The 21,491-nt window shown below is 39.8% G+C and overlaps 2 protein-coding genes across 2 annotated transcripts; both read right to left on the bottom strand.

Annotated features, from left to right (window-relative positions):
• Positions 1–831: 831 nt before the first annotated feature.
• Positions 832–16,625, bottom strand: LOC110166171 (lysyl oxidase homolog 4-like). Its single transcript, XM_055158049.1, has 15 exons — positions 16,586–16,625; positions 15,473–15,729; positions 14,763–15,394; positions 14,055–14,266; positions 9,229–9,267; positions 8,922–9,129; positions 8,292–8,472; positions 7,003–7,157; positions 6,752–6,919; positions 6,203–6,365; positions 5,518–5,761; positions 4,619–4,734; positions 4,135–4,271; positions 1,959–2,070; positions 832–1,339 (listed from the first exon to the last, which is right to left on the bottom strand). The coding sequence occupies exons 2-15, from the start codon at positions 15,726–15,728 to the stop codon at positions 1,269–1,271; spliced, it is 2,694 nt and encodes an 897-aa protein (XP_055014024.1). The 5' UTR covers position 15,729; positions 16,586–16,625; the 3' UTR covers positions 832–1,268.
• A 399-nt stretch (positions 16,626–17,024) lies between these two features.
• On the bottom strand, positions 17,025–21,399 carry tekt4 (tektin 4). The gene is made up of 7 exons (XM_020931515.2): positions 20,835–21,399; positions 20,392–20,462; positions 20,175–20,318; positions 20,008–20,094; positions 19,196–19,331; positions 18,508–18,662; positions 17,025–17,557 (listed from the first exon to the last, which is right to left on the bottom strand). The coding sequence occupies exons 1-7, from the start codon at positions 21,360–21,362 to the stop codon at positions 17,344–17,346; spliced, it is 1,335 nt and encodes a 444-aa protein (XP_020787174.1). The 5' UTR covers positions 21,363–21,399; the 3' UTR covers positions 17,025–17,343.
• Positions 21,400–21,491: the final 92 nt, after the last annotated feature.

The following is a 21,491-nucleotide window of genomic DNA, read 5'->3' on the forward strand; positions in this document are numbered from 1 at the left end:
GCTTTTCCTACTGTAAAAGTAATATCTTATGTAATGACTCATTTGTCATTGTTGGATCACATACAAAGCAAACTAGGCTAGAAACTTGGTGACTTCTGCATTATTCTCTAGATTCAGTGCACAAGTGCGTATCAAAAATGTTCTTGTTTGTGTTTGGCAAGATTCCTTTACCCACAAACATTATTATTATATTTTTTTTACATTCAGTCTTATGATCATCTCTTTTAAAGGCCCAGTTTTAAGACTGTACAGGGTAGCACTGACTTTGATAGTGCTCTGAGAATTTCCATTTTGTAATATGCATTTGTTCGTGTGTGAAAAAGGAAATGGCTCAGGAAACTACAGTAAAACAAGGGTCAGTTCATACCCTAAAAAAAAAGGAAGTCTCAGTCATTCATTTTATTAGTACTGCTTATTAAAATCTGTTGGTGACTGACTTGCCCCTGTATAATACACTTAGCTGAACTACTGTACACATGTCTTCCTTTCAATTTCAGTTGTTTAGAACTTGAGGCTTACCAAATTACACTGACTGAATAAACAGAATTTCCAAAACAATAGTTTGTGGTAAAAACATGGTTCAAATAACCGTTCACGTTCACTTTATTCTTTCACTATCATTGCAAAGTAAGTTTAAAGGAGCACTTACAGCCAGCTTGTATCACCCAGAGGTGCATAACAGACAAGCAGAACATTGATCAGAATAAAATAACAATACAAAACACAACCACACAGGGACAAGGGTCAGTTTATCGTACATAAAATTCTGCATAAATTAGAGAATTAACAATACTCTAAAGAGGTAATATAAAACTGTACATGACCATACAATTGCATTACATCACAATATTTATTCAAATACGGCAAAATAGCACCATGAAATAAAAACAACAAAACCAGATCACAAAATTAGATGTACTACATTTTGAAATGAACAGTGAAAGAAAATGACAATAGACACTATCTGTCTCTCAACTTAATGAAAGGGATGTCATATTCCTTTTTGTTATTACTGTATTCAACATGATTTTGTTTTAATCAAGGGAGTATATTTGTAAAATGTAAAAATGTAAGTTACTCTACTTTCACCACAATGACACCATGTTTGCCCGAATTCTCAGTTTCTTATTTTCAAGTTCTTGACTTGCAGAAACAGTCTCTGCAAACGTGTTAGGTCCCTGTTTGTTTAAACACCCATATATGCCCAGGTCAGATTTTCCCTTTGCATCTTGAGGTGTACTCAGCTGTTTTCATCATTATATTTGGGTTCACAGGAAGTTGTTTGAAATCTGACGTTGATGGTCGAACAAATCCTCCACCTCTGCGCTATAAGCGTCGCCTGGAGAACAAACAGAGAAGACATTCAGTCAAACATTAACAAGCAAACGGTTATAGACTTTTACAGAGTGGGATTTATCCTAGAGCCCCATCTGCATTACAGTCAATCCACTGTATTGTTTCCATTGATTGGACAAAAAAAAAAAAGCTAAGGTTTTGGTCTAGACTCATTTAATTGTCAACACTCTATTGATGCAGGGGCACTGTCTCCAGCATCATTAAATACTGTCTAAAACAAAGACTCGTCTTGAACAAACTGCATTGCTCTAACTGGATTAACCAGTCCGACTAGGTTCATGAGGTCTTCTGATACATTACATGAGAAGACCTTGACTACACGGTGTCAGAGTGCAGCCAATTTGGTCAAATATGATGAAAATATAAGTTTGGAAATAGGGAAAAAAAAAAACTACTGACATCTTAACACAAATGCACAGACACTGATATTTAGGTCATATAACCTACACCCTATATTTAACTTGCCTCAATGGAAAAAGTGGCAGCAAAATGAATCAGACACAGGCGGCCCACAAGCCTTTAATTTCCATTTTTTACAATTGAACAAAAAACAGGAGATGAACAAATGTTGAGGACATATTAGTATGTGTGATGTACGGTACCTGCGTGACAGCCAAACATGTAAACTCGAGCTCCATCGTACTTGCACCGACACCGCATCACATTGTTCTGAAAGTCGGACTCTGCCATGTCTAAAGAAGGATTCACCTCAATCTGTGAAAAGAAGGTTTCAGGTGAAATAACTGAAACATAAAACATATACATCTCCAAGGTCTCCTGGAGTTTACAGCCTCTCCAAATTGCTGTAGTGTCAACTGAGTCCACACCCAACTTTATGTCTGCCCGTTCAAAACGCTGGTGTATTTTTATAAAGAAAGAAAGCTGAGTCTGTGAGGAAACAACAGGTTTTTGTCAGTGCCAACTCAGAAGCCACGGGATTATTGTTCTGGTCTTTCCTATAGGTCTCACAATGTATAAATTGTGGGTTGAGGATGGGCATGACATCACTTTCAACTGTTATCTCTGCGCAGAAAAGGATGCAGATGACAGTTTTGGGTTTTGGATGTAACTCAGTCTATCATTAGCCTGCAGCCATGCTTGGTTGCATGGTTTCTTGTTTTCCACCCAGCCTGTCTGTGTGGTGTAGTTATATATATACTATATATATCAAAAGCATACAAATTAATTTTTCCTTAAGTAAACATCAAACAGATGACATGAAGACCATTTTACAAGCAATACTAAATTTCTATTTAATACTTTTACAAACTACAGATACTTAAAGTCAGTTGTACAAGACTAATAAATTTACTCCCTATTTGCTTTTATATAAAATCCAAATTAAACCATTTTGTTTGAGGATCCCTTCTAAAAGCTGTTGTAATTGTATTTTTACACAACAATGAACGTTCTCATAGCCAAATAAAAAGGCCTGTGCAGTTGATGTTAAAATGGCGGAGCAATCAGCAGCTATCAAGATGAGGTGAGCATGACTCATGGGCCTAAATGCATGCTCCTAAAAATGTCTGCCACCCTGAGATTGAGGTGAAGGCACAAAGAAACACCCAGCTGTGGCATGGAGGACAAGCGAGCATCTGTCTCACGTCTTACACAAATTTATGAGCAGTTCGGCTTCTGTGGGACCGCAAAGTACAGCCATCGTGGCAAAAACGGGCCGACGCACCACTACTATGACACCATGTGGTTGATCTGAAAGACGTGACTGTGCACATGTTTAAAAAGAAGAGTTCACAAACCAGGGATCACAGCTGAACAGCGGGGAGAAAAGACAAAAGGAACCCTAAAATATCATGCAAAATCTAAACAATATCCAAACTATAAAAAAGCCAAGAGAAAAATGTATAGTCAAATGTTCTCAGATGGTTTCATAACACACATTCTAAAAAAAAAGAGTTTTGAGACTTAAAGCCTGTCAAATGAAATAAAAAATGAACTTAAATAAATGTAAGTATAAAACCTGTGAAGTCACAAAGACTACAGTTCACACAGATCTAAGTCAAAGTCAGACATATTATGTAAAGGCTAAAAATAATGACAAACTATAAACATCATCTGTTTAGTGTTTTTGAAAAAATAGACTAAATGATAGAGAGAGATGACAGATGACAGATGTCTAGAAACACTATTTGAAGAAGATGCATGAATTTAAACCCTGAACTGAAAACAAAATAGTTCCTGTGTACAAATGCAGAGCGCTGACAGAGGCTTTTCACTGCCAATAAGCCACTACTTTGTGAAATGGAGGACTAATAGCAGGTCTAACTTTTTCTATATAAATCCAGTCTAAATTCACTTTCCTTCACTGCACACACCCTTAAGCTGCACTCATGCTGTACACCTGAATGGCTCAAGTCTCAGCCAAGACCCAATTCAGAGTAATTATAGTGTTTTATCATAGCTTTTATCTGACGTGTGCCTGTATGTCGAAACACTTTCACTGTGTTTGCAAAGTTTAGCATTTAACTGAAATGATAACATTTTCTCACAAAACATTTTTACTTTTACAGAAAAGGTTAGCACTTCAATGAGTCAAATTTGCAAGATTTTTTAATCTGCTTTCAAGGATCAGACCAATCTAATTTTCAAAACAAAGGTGTAAATGACATGAGGAGATTCAAAGGCACTTAGTGGCATTCAGATTAAAAGTCCTTATTACAGCATTTTCTTTCTACACCTTTTAGCGTTTAGTGTTTCTCTGCTGCTTTGAGTATTTAATTTGACTTCATAATACAAAAAAATCAGTGAAGTTGTTTTTACCTGGAAGATGTACTCGCCCGGACGGACATCGGTGATATCGACCCACTGACAGTCAATGTCGTGGCGATACGTGTCCCAGCAGCCCACAGAGATGCCTTGCTGTCCCATATTATAGCAGGCATAGCGCTTATGGAGGCCTACAAGCCAAAAAATTAAAAGAAGTAAAAATGAAGAAGAAAAGAAATCTTTGGTTCTCCATGACTCAACTCTCTTACAGGACTTTTGTAATGTTGTATACAAAATATCGTATATTGTATCGCATATTGTATATTTGTATTGTGTTTGTATTGTATTTGTATTTGGCAAAACCAAAAATGAGGCAAGGCAAATTTTTTTTGTAGAGCACAATTCGTGCACAAAATAATTAAAAGTGCTTTACAATAAGAAATCCATTGAAATCACAATACAAACAAATAAAAACATAAATAATCATACAATTAACATTAAAAGAGAGGAGTGCACATTATATCTATGAAAAACTCACCTTCAGGGCAGTAAGTGTCCTCCAGACAGAAACTTGCTTTGTGGCCTTCGGCAACTTTAGTCCCATTGAGTGTCAATAGATCATAGTGGGTGAAGACTTCAATACTGTGGTAGTGCCTGGGTCAAAAAACAGAGTGAAAAAAAACCTAAATATTAAAAACATAAAATCAATGTGACTCTTCATTTATACAATTTTGTGTGAGCAAAAGTGTAGTTTATGACTTTTCATGTTTTCTTGTTCGAAAGACTTGAGTATAACACATCTTTTCCTCAGCGCAGAAAGTGAGAGAACTTGTGGAAGGGCTGGTGGCCACTGTGGCTCTGTGGAACCGAGATGGTGCCTCTGGATTTAGGAGACTAAGCCACAAACCACAGAGATAAGAAGCATGGCCTGCTCTGACTCTAACAACTAGGTGACCAGTGTGGAGGATGTTTGTCGTAAACATCACTGTGGAGGATAAAAGATTATGTTTATAGACTCAAATAACAGACCCATATCTCTTATTTTTAGGATGATCCTTGAAATAATATCACTCTATGATGCCACTGGATCTGTGACAATATGTGATGAGTGATAAAACAGATTCATCTTTTTATTTCTCATCTACTATGTAGGAAAGGCCAAAGCTACCATTATAGCTATCTAATATTTTTGAATACATCACACTGCTTTTATGGCGTTGTTGTCACTTACTATGTATTTTTTGTGTTTGTATTTTGTAATACATTTTATACAGTCAAAATGATCATTTCTCTGATTGAGCCACATGGGCTGACAAGTCAGTCAACTTCCAAAAGAAATTGCAATACTTTAAATAAAAAAAAAATCCTCAAATTCATAGTCATTCAACTCAGGGAGAAAACAAAAAGCTCAAATGTGGGTGAAATGATTTGCTGTACCTGTGACACTGGTGCCAGACCCAGTCCTCCCTGGAGGCCCGTGGCCTGAAGTCGGCCTGTCCCACGTTCATGATGCGTGAGGAGAAGCGCAGCAGGCGGCGGTGTCCATATGGCCAGTGCATGCGCGCCGCTGAGGACGACAGGCAGTTCTCCTCTTGGGCGCAGGTGAGCAGGTGCAGGGGCCGGTCCTCCAAGTATGCTGTCTCCTGGACCAACTGAGCATCCACCACCAGATCAGGGGCCGCTTTAAAGGCAAAAGACATTTATCATTTGCTTTGATTTATCTTTTAAGTTACTGTGTTATGTAAATATATTGCAGTTTTTTTCTCATTTAGACCTGCAAAACATTGCTTTATAGAAATAACAATACTTATTAACTCTACAATTTAGAGTTGTTGTGTGTTGCTAGCTCTCCTCGATTAACCTAAGACATATACAAGTGTGAGATCAAGCAAGCACATAAAAGGTATAACTTTGTGCCAGTCCTACAAATAACTTTGCCCAGGAAAAAGCTACCTTTGTTTGTCATTACATTTCCTTTTGTGATCTGGTGAGGTCAGGTCTGTGTATGTTTGTCATTGTTCATTGTTCATTGTTATGTCTGTGTGTCTGTCTCTATGTAATGTAACCTGACCTGCCCATTTTAGATGAGAGAAAGATGATTGTAATTTGATATTGACTTTACCCTCTACACAAGTGACTCCTGCAGCCCGGCCCTCTCCTCCTCTGGGACAGTAGACATTTGTGTTTCGACGACATTGTTGGATGGACATTTCGTTGCCAATGCAGTGAGTCCCGCTCAGTATCACCTCTCTAGCATCTGCAGAGCTAGGCCAGTACCACGTCTCCTTCAGAGAGAGACAAGATTGTAAAACTGTTGTTGTTGATTGAAAGTGAGGATTTGGTTAAGAAAAGCAAGTAATTAGATTCATTTCAAAGCTTTAGTACACAATAACACATTTTACACTTTCACATGCTTTTCACATTGCACATGCTGGTCTTTCCATGCACGCATCTATTTTGAGTTTGTTTGCTCTGTGAAATTCAGTCTCTCTTCACCTCACTTTCCCTCTTTTATTTTAGTTGTGCTGGAAGTGGACGTTTGAGAAGCCTGTAATTACCCCCGGCCTTGGTAATAACACAGCACAGAGACACACAGAGAAAGGGACAGCGGCAGAAGAAGAGAGGACTAAAGACTAAAGAAAAATAAGGCTTCATTAGATTTCCATTTTACCTGGTGAGCATTGGACGCAAAGCCAAGACCCAGCTGTCGACACACGACCATGGCTTCATTGATACCCCAGTTTTCGCTGCACACTGAACCCCATCGCTTCACACCTCCAATGTCCATAAGCACCTCCACCCGACCCTCTGACCGCTCCCTCCCTCCAGCCAAGCGCACCTAGATTTACAGAAAATGCACATTATTATTTGTCCAAGTCTTAGTTAAACATACAGCCGTGTGGTTTTAGGAGGGGACTTTACCGTAGCTTGTAGCCCAGTGGTGGGCACGTTGCATCGCACAGACACATCCTGGTTGTGTTTGCAGGTATACAGCGGCACAGGTCTGTAGGAGCATTCTGTGATGGTCCTCTCACGTCCTGTGCACTGGACACTGTTCATGTGGATGGGACCGGTACCTACAAAGAAGGGTGTGGAGTTATTTATGCGTATACTGTATAATAAACCACATCAAGAGACACTGGCTCTACATGAACCTGGTCACAGAGAAGAAGTAAAAGGCCAGACATGATGGAGATCTCTGATGTGGGTCCCCAAATGAGTGATTTGTCCAATGACTGTACACTACCCTCAACTGCTGCAGCACACCAGGACTATAGTTTATTCATAAAAATAGATACTAAAAAGTCTAAATGGGGGAAAATTTCTGAACACACTCTGTTTGCGTAGGTGTGTGAGGCCTGAGCTTGCTAAAGCCCTGTAATTTGCCTTTAAATAGCTAATGATGTCATCTTCATATTGCAGCTCCCTGACCATGGTCACGAGTCTTTGTAAGCCACTGTTGTGCAGACAAGGCTTAAACTCTCTCTGCTATTCTGGGCCATTAACAGGCACAATGCATAGCTACACTATGTTTATTACTAAGACACCACAGTGCTGGAGCACCTACTTTTACAGTGGCATAACTCAAATGTTTCCAAGAATTAGTTCATTAACTTAAGTAGAGCGAAGGAAATGCACCACTATTATAGGACATGCTTATGTGCTTATTTGGGTACAAAGATAATGGCAGGAAATGGACATGATTACAGCAGAGGTGAAGCAGAAAACCAATAAACAAGTGGGAAAAAGGAGGCTCTATATTAACCCAAAAAATGTTTTTCAAAATTAAATGGGCACAAACTCCTTCCAGATGAAGACCAAAATAAGCCACAGCCTTGACAGTTGTAAAGTGGTTTTAGAGGTCACTTTTCAAATACAACATATTAATTTTCATACCCAAACAGTGAAGAGTCACTAAAGCTTCATGGGTAATGGGTAAATTCCTCCAAAATCCACATCTCAGATGTGCAGCAGTAAACATTGTCACTGGGTTTATTTGTCTGCACAAAGTCACTTGGACTGAAGGCTTACGTCATTTAGACACAAAAGTGTTTAGTCTCAAAGATGCTGGGCCTAAATGATCAAGCACAGGGTGTATGGGTGTATGATCTGATTTGTATGTAAAAAGCAGACAAACGCAGACATCTGAAGTAAAAGTGCTGTAGTCTGGCCTGTCTCTCCACTTCAAAGACAGTCGCTCTGAGTCTTACCCTGTCCTAGCTGAGCCTGTCCCAGGGCCTCTTTAGCGGTCCCAAAGCCCAGCTCTCTGCAGACCACGCTGGCAGCACTGATGTCCCACAGATGGTCACAGATGGTTCCCCATTTGCCCTCTCTTAGGACCTCCACCCGGCCCTCTCCAAGCCTGGGCCCGGACTTCAGACGTACAGCTGGCTTTAAATATCAAAATAAAGATTTATTAAATTAAATGTTTTCCCATCATCATTGACATTTTCCATCCAAGAAAAAAAAAAGAAAATAAATTTTTATATATTTATATATATATATATATATATATATATATATATATATATATATATATATATATATATATATATATATATAGTGTTCATCAATCATTGTGATTTAAGTAAAAAGATAAGCAGTTGAGTTAGAGTTACAATACTTACATAATATAATACATAATATGCAGTAATTTGTGGTTATGCAAAGTTAGGCTAATGTAGCATACTAGCATTGGGCAGCTAAACTATACTAAAGGGAGTAGTTAGTTACTAGTGATCCGAGATAATGTGATTCTGTAAACTTTAAGCTTTTAACATTTTACATCTACATCTATCCATCTACATGTTTTATCCACAGTCTATGGTTTTGTCACTCACAGGTGAAGGGGGAGGAGGTGGAGATCTGCCGGAGCGCGTGAACTGGGACCCAGGGACACAGCGGACGACCACGTGCATGCCCCCGCGACAGGGCACGTCCGTCCGGGGCAGAGACAGCTGGGCCTGGCATTTCGACAGAGAGGGCTCCACTCCCTGACACTGGACCTTCTCCACCCAGTAAGCCTTCTTAGAAATCAAGCTCCTAAGCCTAAGGGTACGAGGCATTATAGTAAAATTTTCATTTTCAATTGCATGCAAGCAGATTGGTGGTTGAGTTAGATAAGATAGGCCGATGAAAAGTTTTTACCTGGAAGATGGATCTGATAATTTGGAGTCCCACAGTTTCCTAAAAAGACATGACAGAGTTTATTATATCATCAGTTCCTTCACCTCAATCATCTAAGCCAGACAGCCACACCTTAAAAAAAACTGGAAATCAAATTATATATAGCCTACTTTTGCCTGGAGAACTATAATAGGCAAGTATTTCAAGTTGAATAGTCTATAATTTCAATATTCTTCAGCCTTAATGTAGGGGCAAAAGTGTGGTGGTTTCTGACCCTCATGGTCTTTTGTTAATTTTCCCCTTTAAAATCTTGCTTCTTTCTAGGTAGTCTATTTTAGTCTCACAGCTTCTCTGTGCGTCTCTGTGTCACCTCTTCCTGTCCACATGGAAACATACTAAAAACATATAAACAAACCACTACATACATTAATCCCTCCCTTGGGTTTTATTGAGGCTCACCAACTTCAACAGCATTCTCTAAACTATGGCCTGTTACAGAAATATTGCCTAACACTGGACTCAAGAAACTGTGTGTATACAAAAGGGTCTTGTACGAAAAGTAAAAAAGATGAATTTGACAGAAGACTTCACCAAGAAAGTTGCCGAAAAACTGAGAAGTGTGGCTGGGTGACACATACATTTCCCAACCACATCAACCAGTTCAACCACAGGCAGGTGGCGAGTGACTGACGCCCTTCATGAATGAGATCCAAGTATAGACCATGGAGGGACAGTTTACCGTATACAGCTAGACTCATGATGCAATTAAATATTTGACAAACTAAAATAGGAGACATTTTCTTCTCTGGAGAGCACCAGCGATGCCCGTGAATATAGTGCTCTGAACCGTAGGTGAGTAATAGGTTTTGAAAGGGACTTGCCACTAAGGGGAAGCCACACGGACAAAACCATGGAACAGGCCTACCACAAATCACTTATAGCAAGAAAATGGCTGATTTCTTGCACTGCTGTAGGAAAGTTCCAGCCTCAGATAAGCATTGCCTATTATTTTGTGATTTTAGTGGGAGCCTGAAGTTTTGTTGGTCTGGACGTTCATTGATGGAAAAGTTTATTTTGATTTTCACATATATTTGGAAGTTACTCATCCAAATAGTCATGCAAGAGACGCATAGACTGCAGATATATTTGGATAGACTTTCATCCGTAACAATCTATGCTTCACTTACATTTCTAATCTTTTCTTCCTGCCACTGCATAGTTTTACTGGCTCCTATACCCTCAGCAGTGTTTTCATTTCTTATGCTACAGTCTCAGTCTGTTTTCTCAACCAACCTCTGTCTCCAAAATTTAACACTGAGCAAATGTGAAAGTCTGCTAATCCCTAAACCAATGATATTAAGTGCACGTCATAACTTAAAGATGAAAATTGACCTAAAAATACAGGCTTTGCACATCTCCACAATTTAAATGGTTTCATAACTGTGTGCGGTAAATCAAAAGGAGGGAGACAGACAGCACGGGGGTGTGAGTTCGCGGGGAGGTTGGGGGGAGCTGGGAGAGAGAGTGCTACCCATATAATTGCCTGCTGTGCTTGGCAGTGTCTGCAGTGCGGTCGAGCAGTAGCATGTTGACACACACACCAGACATGGAAATATGCACGTATATATCGACTTTCTCTGTCCTCTTCTTTCTGAAAACAATGCAATTTAAATGTCCTTGTATGTTACCCATGCCGTGTTAACCTATTGTATTTGCCTGGGAGTCACAAGTCTCTGAAGTAAGACCACTCCATTAACAGGAGGATTTTATGAGCATCTCTTAGCTTTTTTGGGAAAGTCAAGTGAACCACAGCATGGAGCCTTGAGCAAAACAAACTGGTTTTCTCACCCGCTTTTTAAAATGTAAAGAGAAGCATTTCGTGTCTCCAGGCCTTGATGTGAGAGATGCTTTATGCACTTCCAATCACACAATACCATAACCCACACTGCAAACTAGTTATTATGCTGCATGAACACAGAATTACTCGCCATGGGGACCATGGAGAGACAGTAAGATGTCTTTGGATATGTAAAGTGCATGTGACAGGTTTTCATGTTTTTCTAATTATTATTGGGTACTTGGTTTGGTGGGATAGTACCAGTGATAAATATTTCTCATCGTTTTACATTCAAGTGAAGTGGCAGTTATGAAATTACCATTACCATTACTATGTATGTCACATCTGCTGTCCAGCCAAAATGTGAAATTATAAACTTAATCATAATTTTAAAAACAAGAGAAAACAAACCAAGATTTTTAGTTAAGGTTAAGTTAAATATAATTATGTGAAGTGAGATGAGTGGTCTAACCTGTCACATGCACTTTAATATTAAACAATGTGGGAAAAAAAGGGTCATGGCACCACACTTTCCATGAGATGTGGCTTATAGCATCATTTATACAGTGGTATTAAAGGATTTTACTAAAGCTGTAAAAAGAAATGTGAAAAAGCAGAAGGTGAAAGTCAATTAGAAGAACTGAAGAAGTCGGCATCAGCGTTGAAATGAGTGAATGTGATGAAACAAGACTCATGGAAAAATGGCTTAGAACGTTGCATTGTGTAAGTGCTACAAAGTGAGTGAAAGAGTTCAAACATCTGCAGAACCACTCAGAACAACTTAACAAGCGAAGACAAAAGAAGCCACCGCATGGAGAGTGGGAAGTGCTGACACAGCGGGCCAAAGACAGTGATATTATTTTAGATTAGAGGATGTCTCCAGCCCCTGTTGTCAAAGTGGGCACAAGCAGCACTAATAGACTTCAGGTCTGTAAAAGCTGATTATCAATAAACCCTTAAGTTTGAAATTTATTTAAAACCACAAGAGGCTTCACCACAAATATTCTTCAGCGTCTATGAACATGGTTGTACAAAAATGCAGACAACTTATATGTAAAGCTTTTATGTGTATTACTTGAATTGAAAAAGACAAAGAAAAGTTTAAAATATTGCAGATGAATTATAACAATTGTGAATGGAGTTGTTAAGTGATGATGACACTCCTGGGTCTAGCTGGCAACTTGACAGTTGTTCTGTTTTGTTTTTCTAAAATTTGCCACAATTTTCTGTCTTGGATTTGAAAGTGATATCACAATTAAGTTGTATGTGCTCTTTTTCTGTTGATTGGAGCTCTATATTCTCTTCTCCCCACTCACTCCTCCTATTGGTCAGCACCGAGTTAGTGGCAGATGGACTTAACCAATCACAGTGAAGTGTGAAGTTTCAGAAGCAGCAGCAGATGGCTTTAATTATGTCTTAAGAGCAAAATAAATGTACATTAATTGCAATCAAATCACAATTGTGAATGGACTTTATGAAGTTTTGAGAGTCCCCCTTCTCAATAAAAAAATAAATAAATTACATATATATGAGGTGTGTCTGGATATTGAATTGCATGGCAGGGAGGCAAAAGGAATTATCATGTTTTCCTGTTGAAGAAGTGGACACAAGGGGTAATTATCGTGAGACAGCTGGTTCAGAGCTGGGCAGTGGTCAGTACAGTGATTCTGTTAACCAGGCCCTAAAAAGAGTTTTGTGGGCAGACAGGCGCACACACAGAGGGGCGGCTGTGTTTGTGTTTGTGTGTTTATTTGCTCGTGTGTGTGGATCTTGGGTGTAATTTGTGTAAAGGTCTTGTAACGTGATGTGCAGTGAGGTTGGGGGAGGAATGCATTAGGATGAATGTAAGTGGGACTGTAATGATATGTGTCCAAAGACTTTGCAGGTTAGCGTAGGTGCTTCAAGTGGTATTTAGGTCCAAAATTAGACAGAAAAGGTGGACTTATTTAGAGTGAAGCTCCCTTTACGCTTGTTTTTTATTTAACAACATAAACTACACCTTTAGCTTTACTAAGATTTTTTGTATGCATGTAACTTTGTGTTTATTTAGTTCACTCAAACATCTACATTAGTGTATGCAGTGTGGTGTATTGGAAATAAGCAATAATACTGTTTCACATAAGAAATAAAGTTGTCTATTTCAAATAAGCAATAAAGCTCCATTTCACTTCTCATTTAAATAATCTGACAGATCTGAGTGAAAGTTGGACATCCATTCATGTTTTGAGCCATCACAGGCACTTTCCACAGCCATCTTATGTTGACTGCAAAAGGAGACAGTGACAGAGAGCGAGGTCTTGCTAATTATATGAAGGACCATGAAAGGGAGGCTTCATGTAAAACATACACCACGATGATGATGATGATGATAATCTTGCAGTCTGGATGTGACATTAATAACATACTTTTGAGGACTATTTTAGAACCAGAGAATCCCACTCTGTCCACAGGGCAGAAAAGGCCCTGGGCAGCCTGACTTCATTCATGCCATTGGGCATCTCGTGCATGTGGTTTAAAGGTACACTGTGTAACTTTTTTTTCGTTAGGGTTCCACTACCTTCTCATCTCCATGGAGATCTTGATTTATCTGGAATATTCCAGGCTATGGCATTAAATCTCTATATCATCTGTATGTGGATTTATTCATTTTCATGTCTCTTTGGTTTGGGTAAAACATGCATTGTTTTAGAGAGTAGGCTCACCTCTCCACAATATATGACCTGTAACCTGGCCTGGTGGTGTCGCCTGTTTATCTCTGTGGAGATAGATACGTTGAATGCCGTACTGTGGAACATTCCAGGCAAAGTAATAACATCTCTATGGAGATAAGCAGGTTGCAGACCCTTGATGAGAAAAGTTACATAGTGTACCTAGTGTTAACTAATTACAGCATTTCTACTTAACTTTTCCTTTTATGGGTTCTGCACTGCATGCATTCATTAGCACTGACCAGTGTACAGCTCCAGTGCACTTTACTAGATCAGTGTTTCTCCTCTCTTCTGGTTCTTACTTGTAGGGGTTCGTGTCCAAGGCCTCTGCAGCAGGGAATCCCAGCATACCACAGGCCACACGGCTACTGCTCTGGTCCCATCCGTGGTTGCACACGTGACGCCATTTTCCAGCATGTTTGACCTCCAGCACCCCCTCTGTGACCAGACCGCCATGATTGCCGGTCAACACGGGCCGAAGACGAACCTCCTCCAAATGAGCCCTCTCTGCCCCCTAATCACAAGAATACACTGGTGTAAGTATTGATATTTGTAAAAATGTTTTGTATTGTACCAATTGACCTTTTGTATGAGTCAATTTGGTATATGTACAATCAGAGCAGTGCTCCCTTTAATCACCCAATACCACTGGAATCAGGAAGGAACCTAAAAGTTAAACAGTTTGTTTTAATACGCCAGCATTTGTGTTGTAATGATTACAAAATGGTGACAAAACTGTAAACTCTGAAAGTTCAAAGGAAAGAAAGTCAAACACAAGTGAGAAATGTCATGCAATTTCCCCTGGAAGTTCACTCTTTTGAGACGTGGCTGTTCATCGGGTGGTTGAAACCTCAGTTCTATTGGTGCATTAGAGCTGGAACTGGAGAAAATCTGGTTTTAGGTTTGTCTCTAATTATACATGCCCGGCAGGCTGTGGCTCAACAAATGACATTTATGTATGAGTCTGAACAAAGCAGGAGTGGAGTGCTGCTCTGGTGTGTGTGGGTTACCTGTGTGTAGTCCGTCTCATATCCTGCATCTGGATAAACAGGTTCAGGGTCCACATGGTTCCCACTGAGGGGCTGTCTGTTGGAACGTCTCTCAGACTGCAGCTGTGAATGGGCTGGGGGTCTGTTATCTTGGCCCTCCGCCTCTCGTCTCACTGCCTGTGGAGCGGTCCTTGTAGTGTCATGTCTCTGCCTGTAAGCAGCGCTGTTGATGAGGCGAGATGGCAACTGGTGCCCCTGTGGCACAGCTGAGTTGGTCTGTTGCCCTGGTCTGGAGCCTCCTCGCTGCCTGCGGAGGATCTGGATCTCGTGTCCGTTTTGCTGCGGCGACAGGCTGCTACGGCGCGATGAAGTTGTCCCACGATGAAGGGCAATTTGGTGGCCCCGTGAGGGGTTGTGGGCGGGGGGAGCGGGTTCGGCCGGAGGCGCCACAGGTTCAGGACCCCTTTGTCGGGACTGGGTGTAAGAGGTTTCATCCATTGTTGCAGGAGGGAAGCCTGGCCTCCTCTCAGGGCTACAAATTACACCCAGGTCCTCACCATGAGAGCAGTCATTGATTCCCCAACCATTGGAGCGGCACTCTGCAATGGACTGCTCTGTGCCTGTGCACATTACATTGTCCAGCCAGATCAAACCTGAGACCAACACAAGCACAAATTAGCAAAGATGGTGCGAAGGTGGACCCAACTGTTAAACCTGCCTGTCTGATTTACCTTGTCCTTCACCAAACTTGGCACTGTGTGCCCATGTGAGGCCACGCTGGAAGCCCAGCTGTCGGCAGACCACACTGGCCAGACTGAGGTCCACCTCATCATCACAGACTGTGCCCCAGGCTCCGTTATAGAAGACCTCCACACGGCCCTCGTTAGGACCGCGTCGGCCCACACCTGCGAGTCGCACCAGCACATCCTGAGCAGAGAGCTGAGCGGAGCAAAGCAGGAGCAGAAACAGGGAGCTGAGGCTCAGCATCCTGCACAGGCCAGTGACCAGGGACAGACAGCAGAATATTAGAGGAAGTGGTCTTGTGGTAAATATGGATATATAAATGTAGTAAAGTGTAGGAAACAGAGAAGGTGTGTGCAGAGCGGGAGCCCCTATATAAATACACATATGACACCACAAAAATCCAAGACATCACACAAAGCCATGTCTTCAACATTCACATTCCAGTCTTCAACAAAACATATAATTACAAACTTGTGCTCTACCCTTAATGAGACATTCCACAGTAAAAAGAAAGATGGATAGATGTTTGTATCGTTTATAATAATTAGAGTCATTTAAAGGACAGTCACAGGCTTGCGAAATATTGTGAAAACGTGGCCCTTAGTCTGAACCAAGAGTGTAATAACCAAGGCTAAAAGTAGCTTCTCCATCCAGCCAACGGAAACTTTGGCTTTCCACAAACCCTCAAACTTAGCTGCATGTATTGAGCCAACAGACACAAAAGCAAATAAACACTGCCATAAAAATGTTCTCACACATAAATAAAGCAGCAGGTCTGCATCTGTCAGACAGTTTAGTTAATGAGCTATTATTTACTGCTTGTCTCAGCCTATTATTCAAATGGAGTTATGCTGGAATGGCTGGAGAACACAACATGACTAGATGAAATCTCTGTAGTAAAGGGTGAAGTGCATTTGAACTAGCAACCCTATAGTCCATCACACCAAATCAAAGTAGTTGTGCAAAATAATTACACATTTCTATATTGATGCTGATATAAAATATAAAATAAATGCAGTCATTTCTGTAATGCAGGAAAACAATTATTTAACAAAATTAATTGCTGCAGTGAGAAAATATAATAACATCTCTAGACTCACCTGTTAGATGGTCTCAGCCAAGAGTCTCTGAGAGAAAGAAGGGAGCAGCCCAAAAGGAGCAGAAGTGAGTTGGGTCCTGTCCTATTCTCTGTTCCCTCCCCATGTCACTCCCTCAAATCACAAATCCACCCCTCCCATCTCATTACATTTAAATAACTTTCTTTTTTTTTTTTTTTTTTTTTTTTCACTTTGTCACGTTTGGTTCTGTAATCTTTCAAAATGAATTTTGGAGAAAAGAAGAGAAAAACAAGCCTAGGTCACAAACGTCTTCAGATCATATAATTGTTAATGTATTGAAAAAAAGTATATATAATATTTATCATTGTGCTGACATTACACACTTTTGCATTATTTTATTTCAGATCACATTGCGTTATAATAAGATTTGCCTTTTGGTACTAACAAAACAAAACATTAATCTGAAAGTGGACAGGTTAGATTTGCAATTCACACACAATTTAAATGGTAGCAATTAATTTGGAGATATGAAGGTTTCGTTCACCCCCTAGTGGTGGCAAACGGTACAGCAGATGTAATGTGAATCATAAAAGAGTAACAACATGAGGTTTTAATGTCGCATTATGAAGCTTTATCTCATTGTAAAGTCAAACTAAAAATTAAATATGGAAATGCTAAAAATGTGGTTATGTAAATAATAAAAGACTCAAAAAGGAAATGCATATGACAATATTTCAATTCAATATAATAATCAATTCAATATAATAATTCTTTGTTAGACCTCTATAAATACACTGTTGTTAGTAACCAGATAACGTGGACACACTCGGGTATCTCTTTCTCTTTGTCATGCATTTATCCCTCTCGATAAATAATGAGTTAGTTTTACATGCTATATCTTTTTCAATGGCCATCCGTGACTCTTCCAGGAAAGACAGGGAGCCCCGGGCCTGACTCAGCTGCTGCTGTAGAGACTCCACTGAGGTATGGATTTGTTTCTCCTCTGACTCCAGACTGCAGATCAATGCAGAGAAGAGAGAGAGGGACAGGTTATATATGGGAAATAATAGGTGATAAAGAATAATATTGAAATTAATTTATTGTCTCAAAAACACAAGAGCAGATTTAAACCACAAAAACTCTTCTTAATATACAGTGTCTTAAATCAGAAGCTGCAATAAATAAATAGCAGAAACAGGTTAGTACTTAGTTTGCATCTGTAATGAGTCATAAAAGTTATTCTATGGCTCAAATCTTATTGTAAAGCCAAAAAATAACCACAGGGCCAAAAACGCAGCCAAAAAAAAGAAAAAGAAAAAAGGAGGTAACTATTGACCCCGCCCAAAATATTTTTCCATCCCTGATATACTGAAAGAGAAATCAATGTTGCTCCCTCTTTGTCTTTTAAATAGATCAGACATTAGACATACTATAGACATATTATCCAATATCAACTATATTGAGCGTCATCATTATCTTACTCAATGATATACAGTATTTTCATTGATTGATGAAAATACTGTACACTGGAAATGTTCCATCTTCACCTACCCTATACTTGCCCACATTCTTGTACTAGTACTTAGTTTTTTTGTTTGTTTGTTTGTTTTTTAGGAAGACTCCGCATGATTCATGCAGGATTCTAAAAATGCCACACAAAAAAAAGATACGTGAAAGACAATCTGCTGCTTTTATGGTGAAATGACACTAAGAAGCCTATCCATTATGCCTCCCTGGAGACAGACCCTCCACCAGGGAAGTTACACAATGCACCTTTATCTTTCTCTTAAACTATCCTGAATTTGCAATGAAATTTAGTGAAATTTAGACTCAAAAAAATATCAATATCTCTGTACTCTGTAAATAGAGCCTTTAGTGGTCTTTTACTATAGACTCTAACAGCTAATACTGTTGTAAAACACGTCTCTTTTCTATGGGACTTTTGCAGAGCATGGCAACTTTACCTGAGCTGAGGTGGGTCTCTGCACAGTTCCATGTTTGGTCTTTGGGAGCGTACATACAGTCTAGACTGGACCACTCTTAGAGGAGCTTCTTTGTCATGTATGGCCTGCTGCAGAGCCACAATGTTTCTCTCTTGAGCTCCAATCTGTTCCAAAATCTAAGAGAATAAAGGAATAATTAAAGTAGCTGGAGGTTGCAGAGCATACAATATTAGTAGATGTATCATGAGATATAAGCAGCCAGATATCTCAGAGATCAGAACAAATATGTCAAAGAACGAAAGGAGAGTTAGTGGGATTTTCAAATTATGAGACTACATGTGGTCCCTAGATGTGGTTAATATACTTTCTAAGATTATATTGAAATTGTTGTAAAATTATGCTAAAATTTAAATATCAACTATAGCATCTACAATCTTAAAAATGTAAAAAAAAAATGTAATTAAATAATAATATGGGCCATAATGAAAAATCTCTTAATAATAATATTTTGATATAATAATAATAATAATAATAATAATAATAATAATAATAATAATAATAATATAATTATTATTATTATTATTATTATTATTATTATTATATCAAAATATTATTATTAAGAGATTTTTCATTATGGCCCACCCCTTGCTACAGTATAATAAAAGAGAATACCCATAGACAGTATACAGTCTGTCTCCCTGATTGTCACCTGAGCATGCTTAGTCTCCAGTTGTGTCCTGGCCTCAATTAGCTCGTCACAGCGCTGAGCAAAAGCCTGGTCCACACTGGCACACTGCACCCTCATGTCTCTGGTAGTGTCCTCCACAACTCTCTCCACCAACATTCTGCCCAATATAAAGTAGAAAAGATTTATACTGATGGAATATCACTTTTATTGTCAACTGTGCCTGCACTGAAGTCTCATATACTGCTTGGTTTGTTGCGATTCCTCTGTCATGGAGGTCAGTCTTAAGTATTACACATTGCTGAAAACGGTTACAGAAATAAATACATAATTAAAGGTCCCATATTGTGCAAAACTGACTCTTGTGAGCGTTCAGACATGTTATAATGCTCTTACCTCATTAAAAACATACCTGGAGATGTTTTTTGTTTAATTCACAGATTGGAATAACCCTTTATTAATAGTCTGCCTACATTTCCAAAGCTCAAAATGCTCTGTTCCACCTTGTGATGTCATGAAGTGGTTGTTTTCAAGTTTACAGCTACCTTTTACCTTTAGTTCATTAGAGATGGGCACATAACATCACAAGGTGGAACAAAGTGTTAGCATTTTGGGAAAAGAACTTAGCCTAAATATGCAGGATTTGTGTGTTAAACATGTGTGAATGAAACAAAATGGATCTCCGAGTATCCAAGGAAACAACATTATAACATATCAAAAAATAGCTTTTACTGACAGAAGATTGGCTGTAGACCTCTTGATTAAAAAGACCCAAGATGATCATTGGCAATTAGAAATATCTATTATCTATCTCTATTAATTGTGTATCCACCGACCTGAGGCTGTAGGTGGCGTGTTCTTCCTGCATTGCTTTTGTCAGATTGTCCTGAGTGAACTTGGTCCAAGACACTGGGTTACACACCCTGTAAAGCAGATGGCATGTAGGTAAACCAGATAATGCATAATTCACGTTACTGGGTTACTCTGTAGTACTCAGACTCACTGATCCTGCATGCTGGCCGAGCTCGGGTGGTGTTTTGTGTCTGTACTGGTGTTTCTGTATCTCCCACATGTGTCGTCCAGGTTATAAGCTTCGTATTTATCAGACCAGTCCATCTCCAGCATCTGCTTGGTGTCTTTGTTTATCCTAACAATAGCTCAAAAGTGTTACTCTACAGTAGTCTATATATGTTTATGTATAAGAAGTTAAGTGCACTTACTTGATTTGACTGACCACCTGAGCTGTGGTCCTCCTCAGCAATGCCTGGATGTTTTTGATAAGGTCCACCTCCTGCAGATATGCAAGAGTCATAATTTGTCATCCTCTGCCCTCTGCTGGATTTGCAATAACAGCATACCAACTTTGTAGGAATAACTCCATAGTAATACACATACTGAGTGCGATGTAAAGTGACAATGCAAATTCTGATGCAGTCCCTGCCTTTCTCTTTACTGCCTTTGGAACAGGTCCTGCCTAATTGCTTATGTTGGCACAATTTGCAAAATAAATATGAAACAATATGTCTAAATTTCCCATTTTTCAACTTGACCTGCAGTTTTCACTTACTGAGCATAGTCATGGCCCATTCTTATCACTTTAATAGTCTAATCTCTAAAATATTATTATTCCATGCATTTTATCTTAAGACTAGTCTTATCCCACCTTGAGCAGCTCTTCCTCCACTGTGTCATGGACCATGTCCGGCAATGGTCTCCTAGTGCGGCAGGTCAAGTTGTCTGTGTTGATGGCGAAGGGGATCTCTGTAGCATCCAGAGCCCTCTCCAGTCTCAACTTTTGTCCACACAGAGCCTCAGTATCAGCCTGCAGCTGTGAGATGTGCTGCTGTAGCTCAGACCTCCAATAGTGGATGTCCTGCAGCCTGTCCCCCAGCAGGCGTGTCCCCTGGGCCTGTGTGTGCTGGGTGTCACTCTCTGTGTCCAGGGACAGGGTTCTGGAGTGTCTCTGGACCTTCTCTGCTTCACTGTTGTCTGTGGAGGCCTGCTGGAGAAGGCTGTAGTAGTTGGAGAACCACTCAGCCGTTGTGTACTTAGCTGAGCGGTACCCAGCCGGGGCAGATCCTGAGGATGGCTGTGGGATGTCCGGTGCTACTGGAGGATCCTGAGGGGGGACCCCCTGAGCCACTGCTCTGTCGTCATAATGAGGTCTGGACACCAGCACCTCCGAGCTCATGTTGGCTCAGGAAACTAACCTAGCGAGCTAGCTTTACTACCTTTTATTTGAGTAACCTAGAATAGGTTTAAGGTTGTGGAGCATGTCACTGCACCACCCAAATGTCCTGTGTTTGTTTCTGGTTGCCTG

The sequence above is a fragment of the Boleophthalmus pectinirostris genome, unplaced genomic scaffold, assembly GCF_026225935.1.
Source record: "Boleophthalmus pectinirostris isolate CB_2022bp ecotype Guang Dong unplaced genomic scaffold, ASM2622593v1 HiC_scaffold_22, whole genome shotgun sequence".
Taxonomy (NCBI): domain Eukaryota; kingdom Metazoa; phylum Chordata; class Actinopteri; order Gobiiformes; family Gobiidae; genus Boleophthalmus; species Boleophthalmus pectinirostris.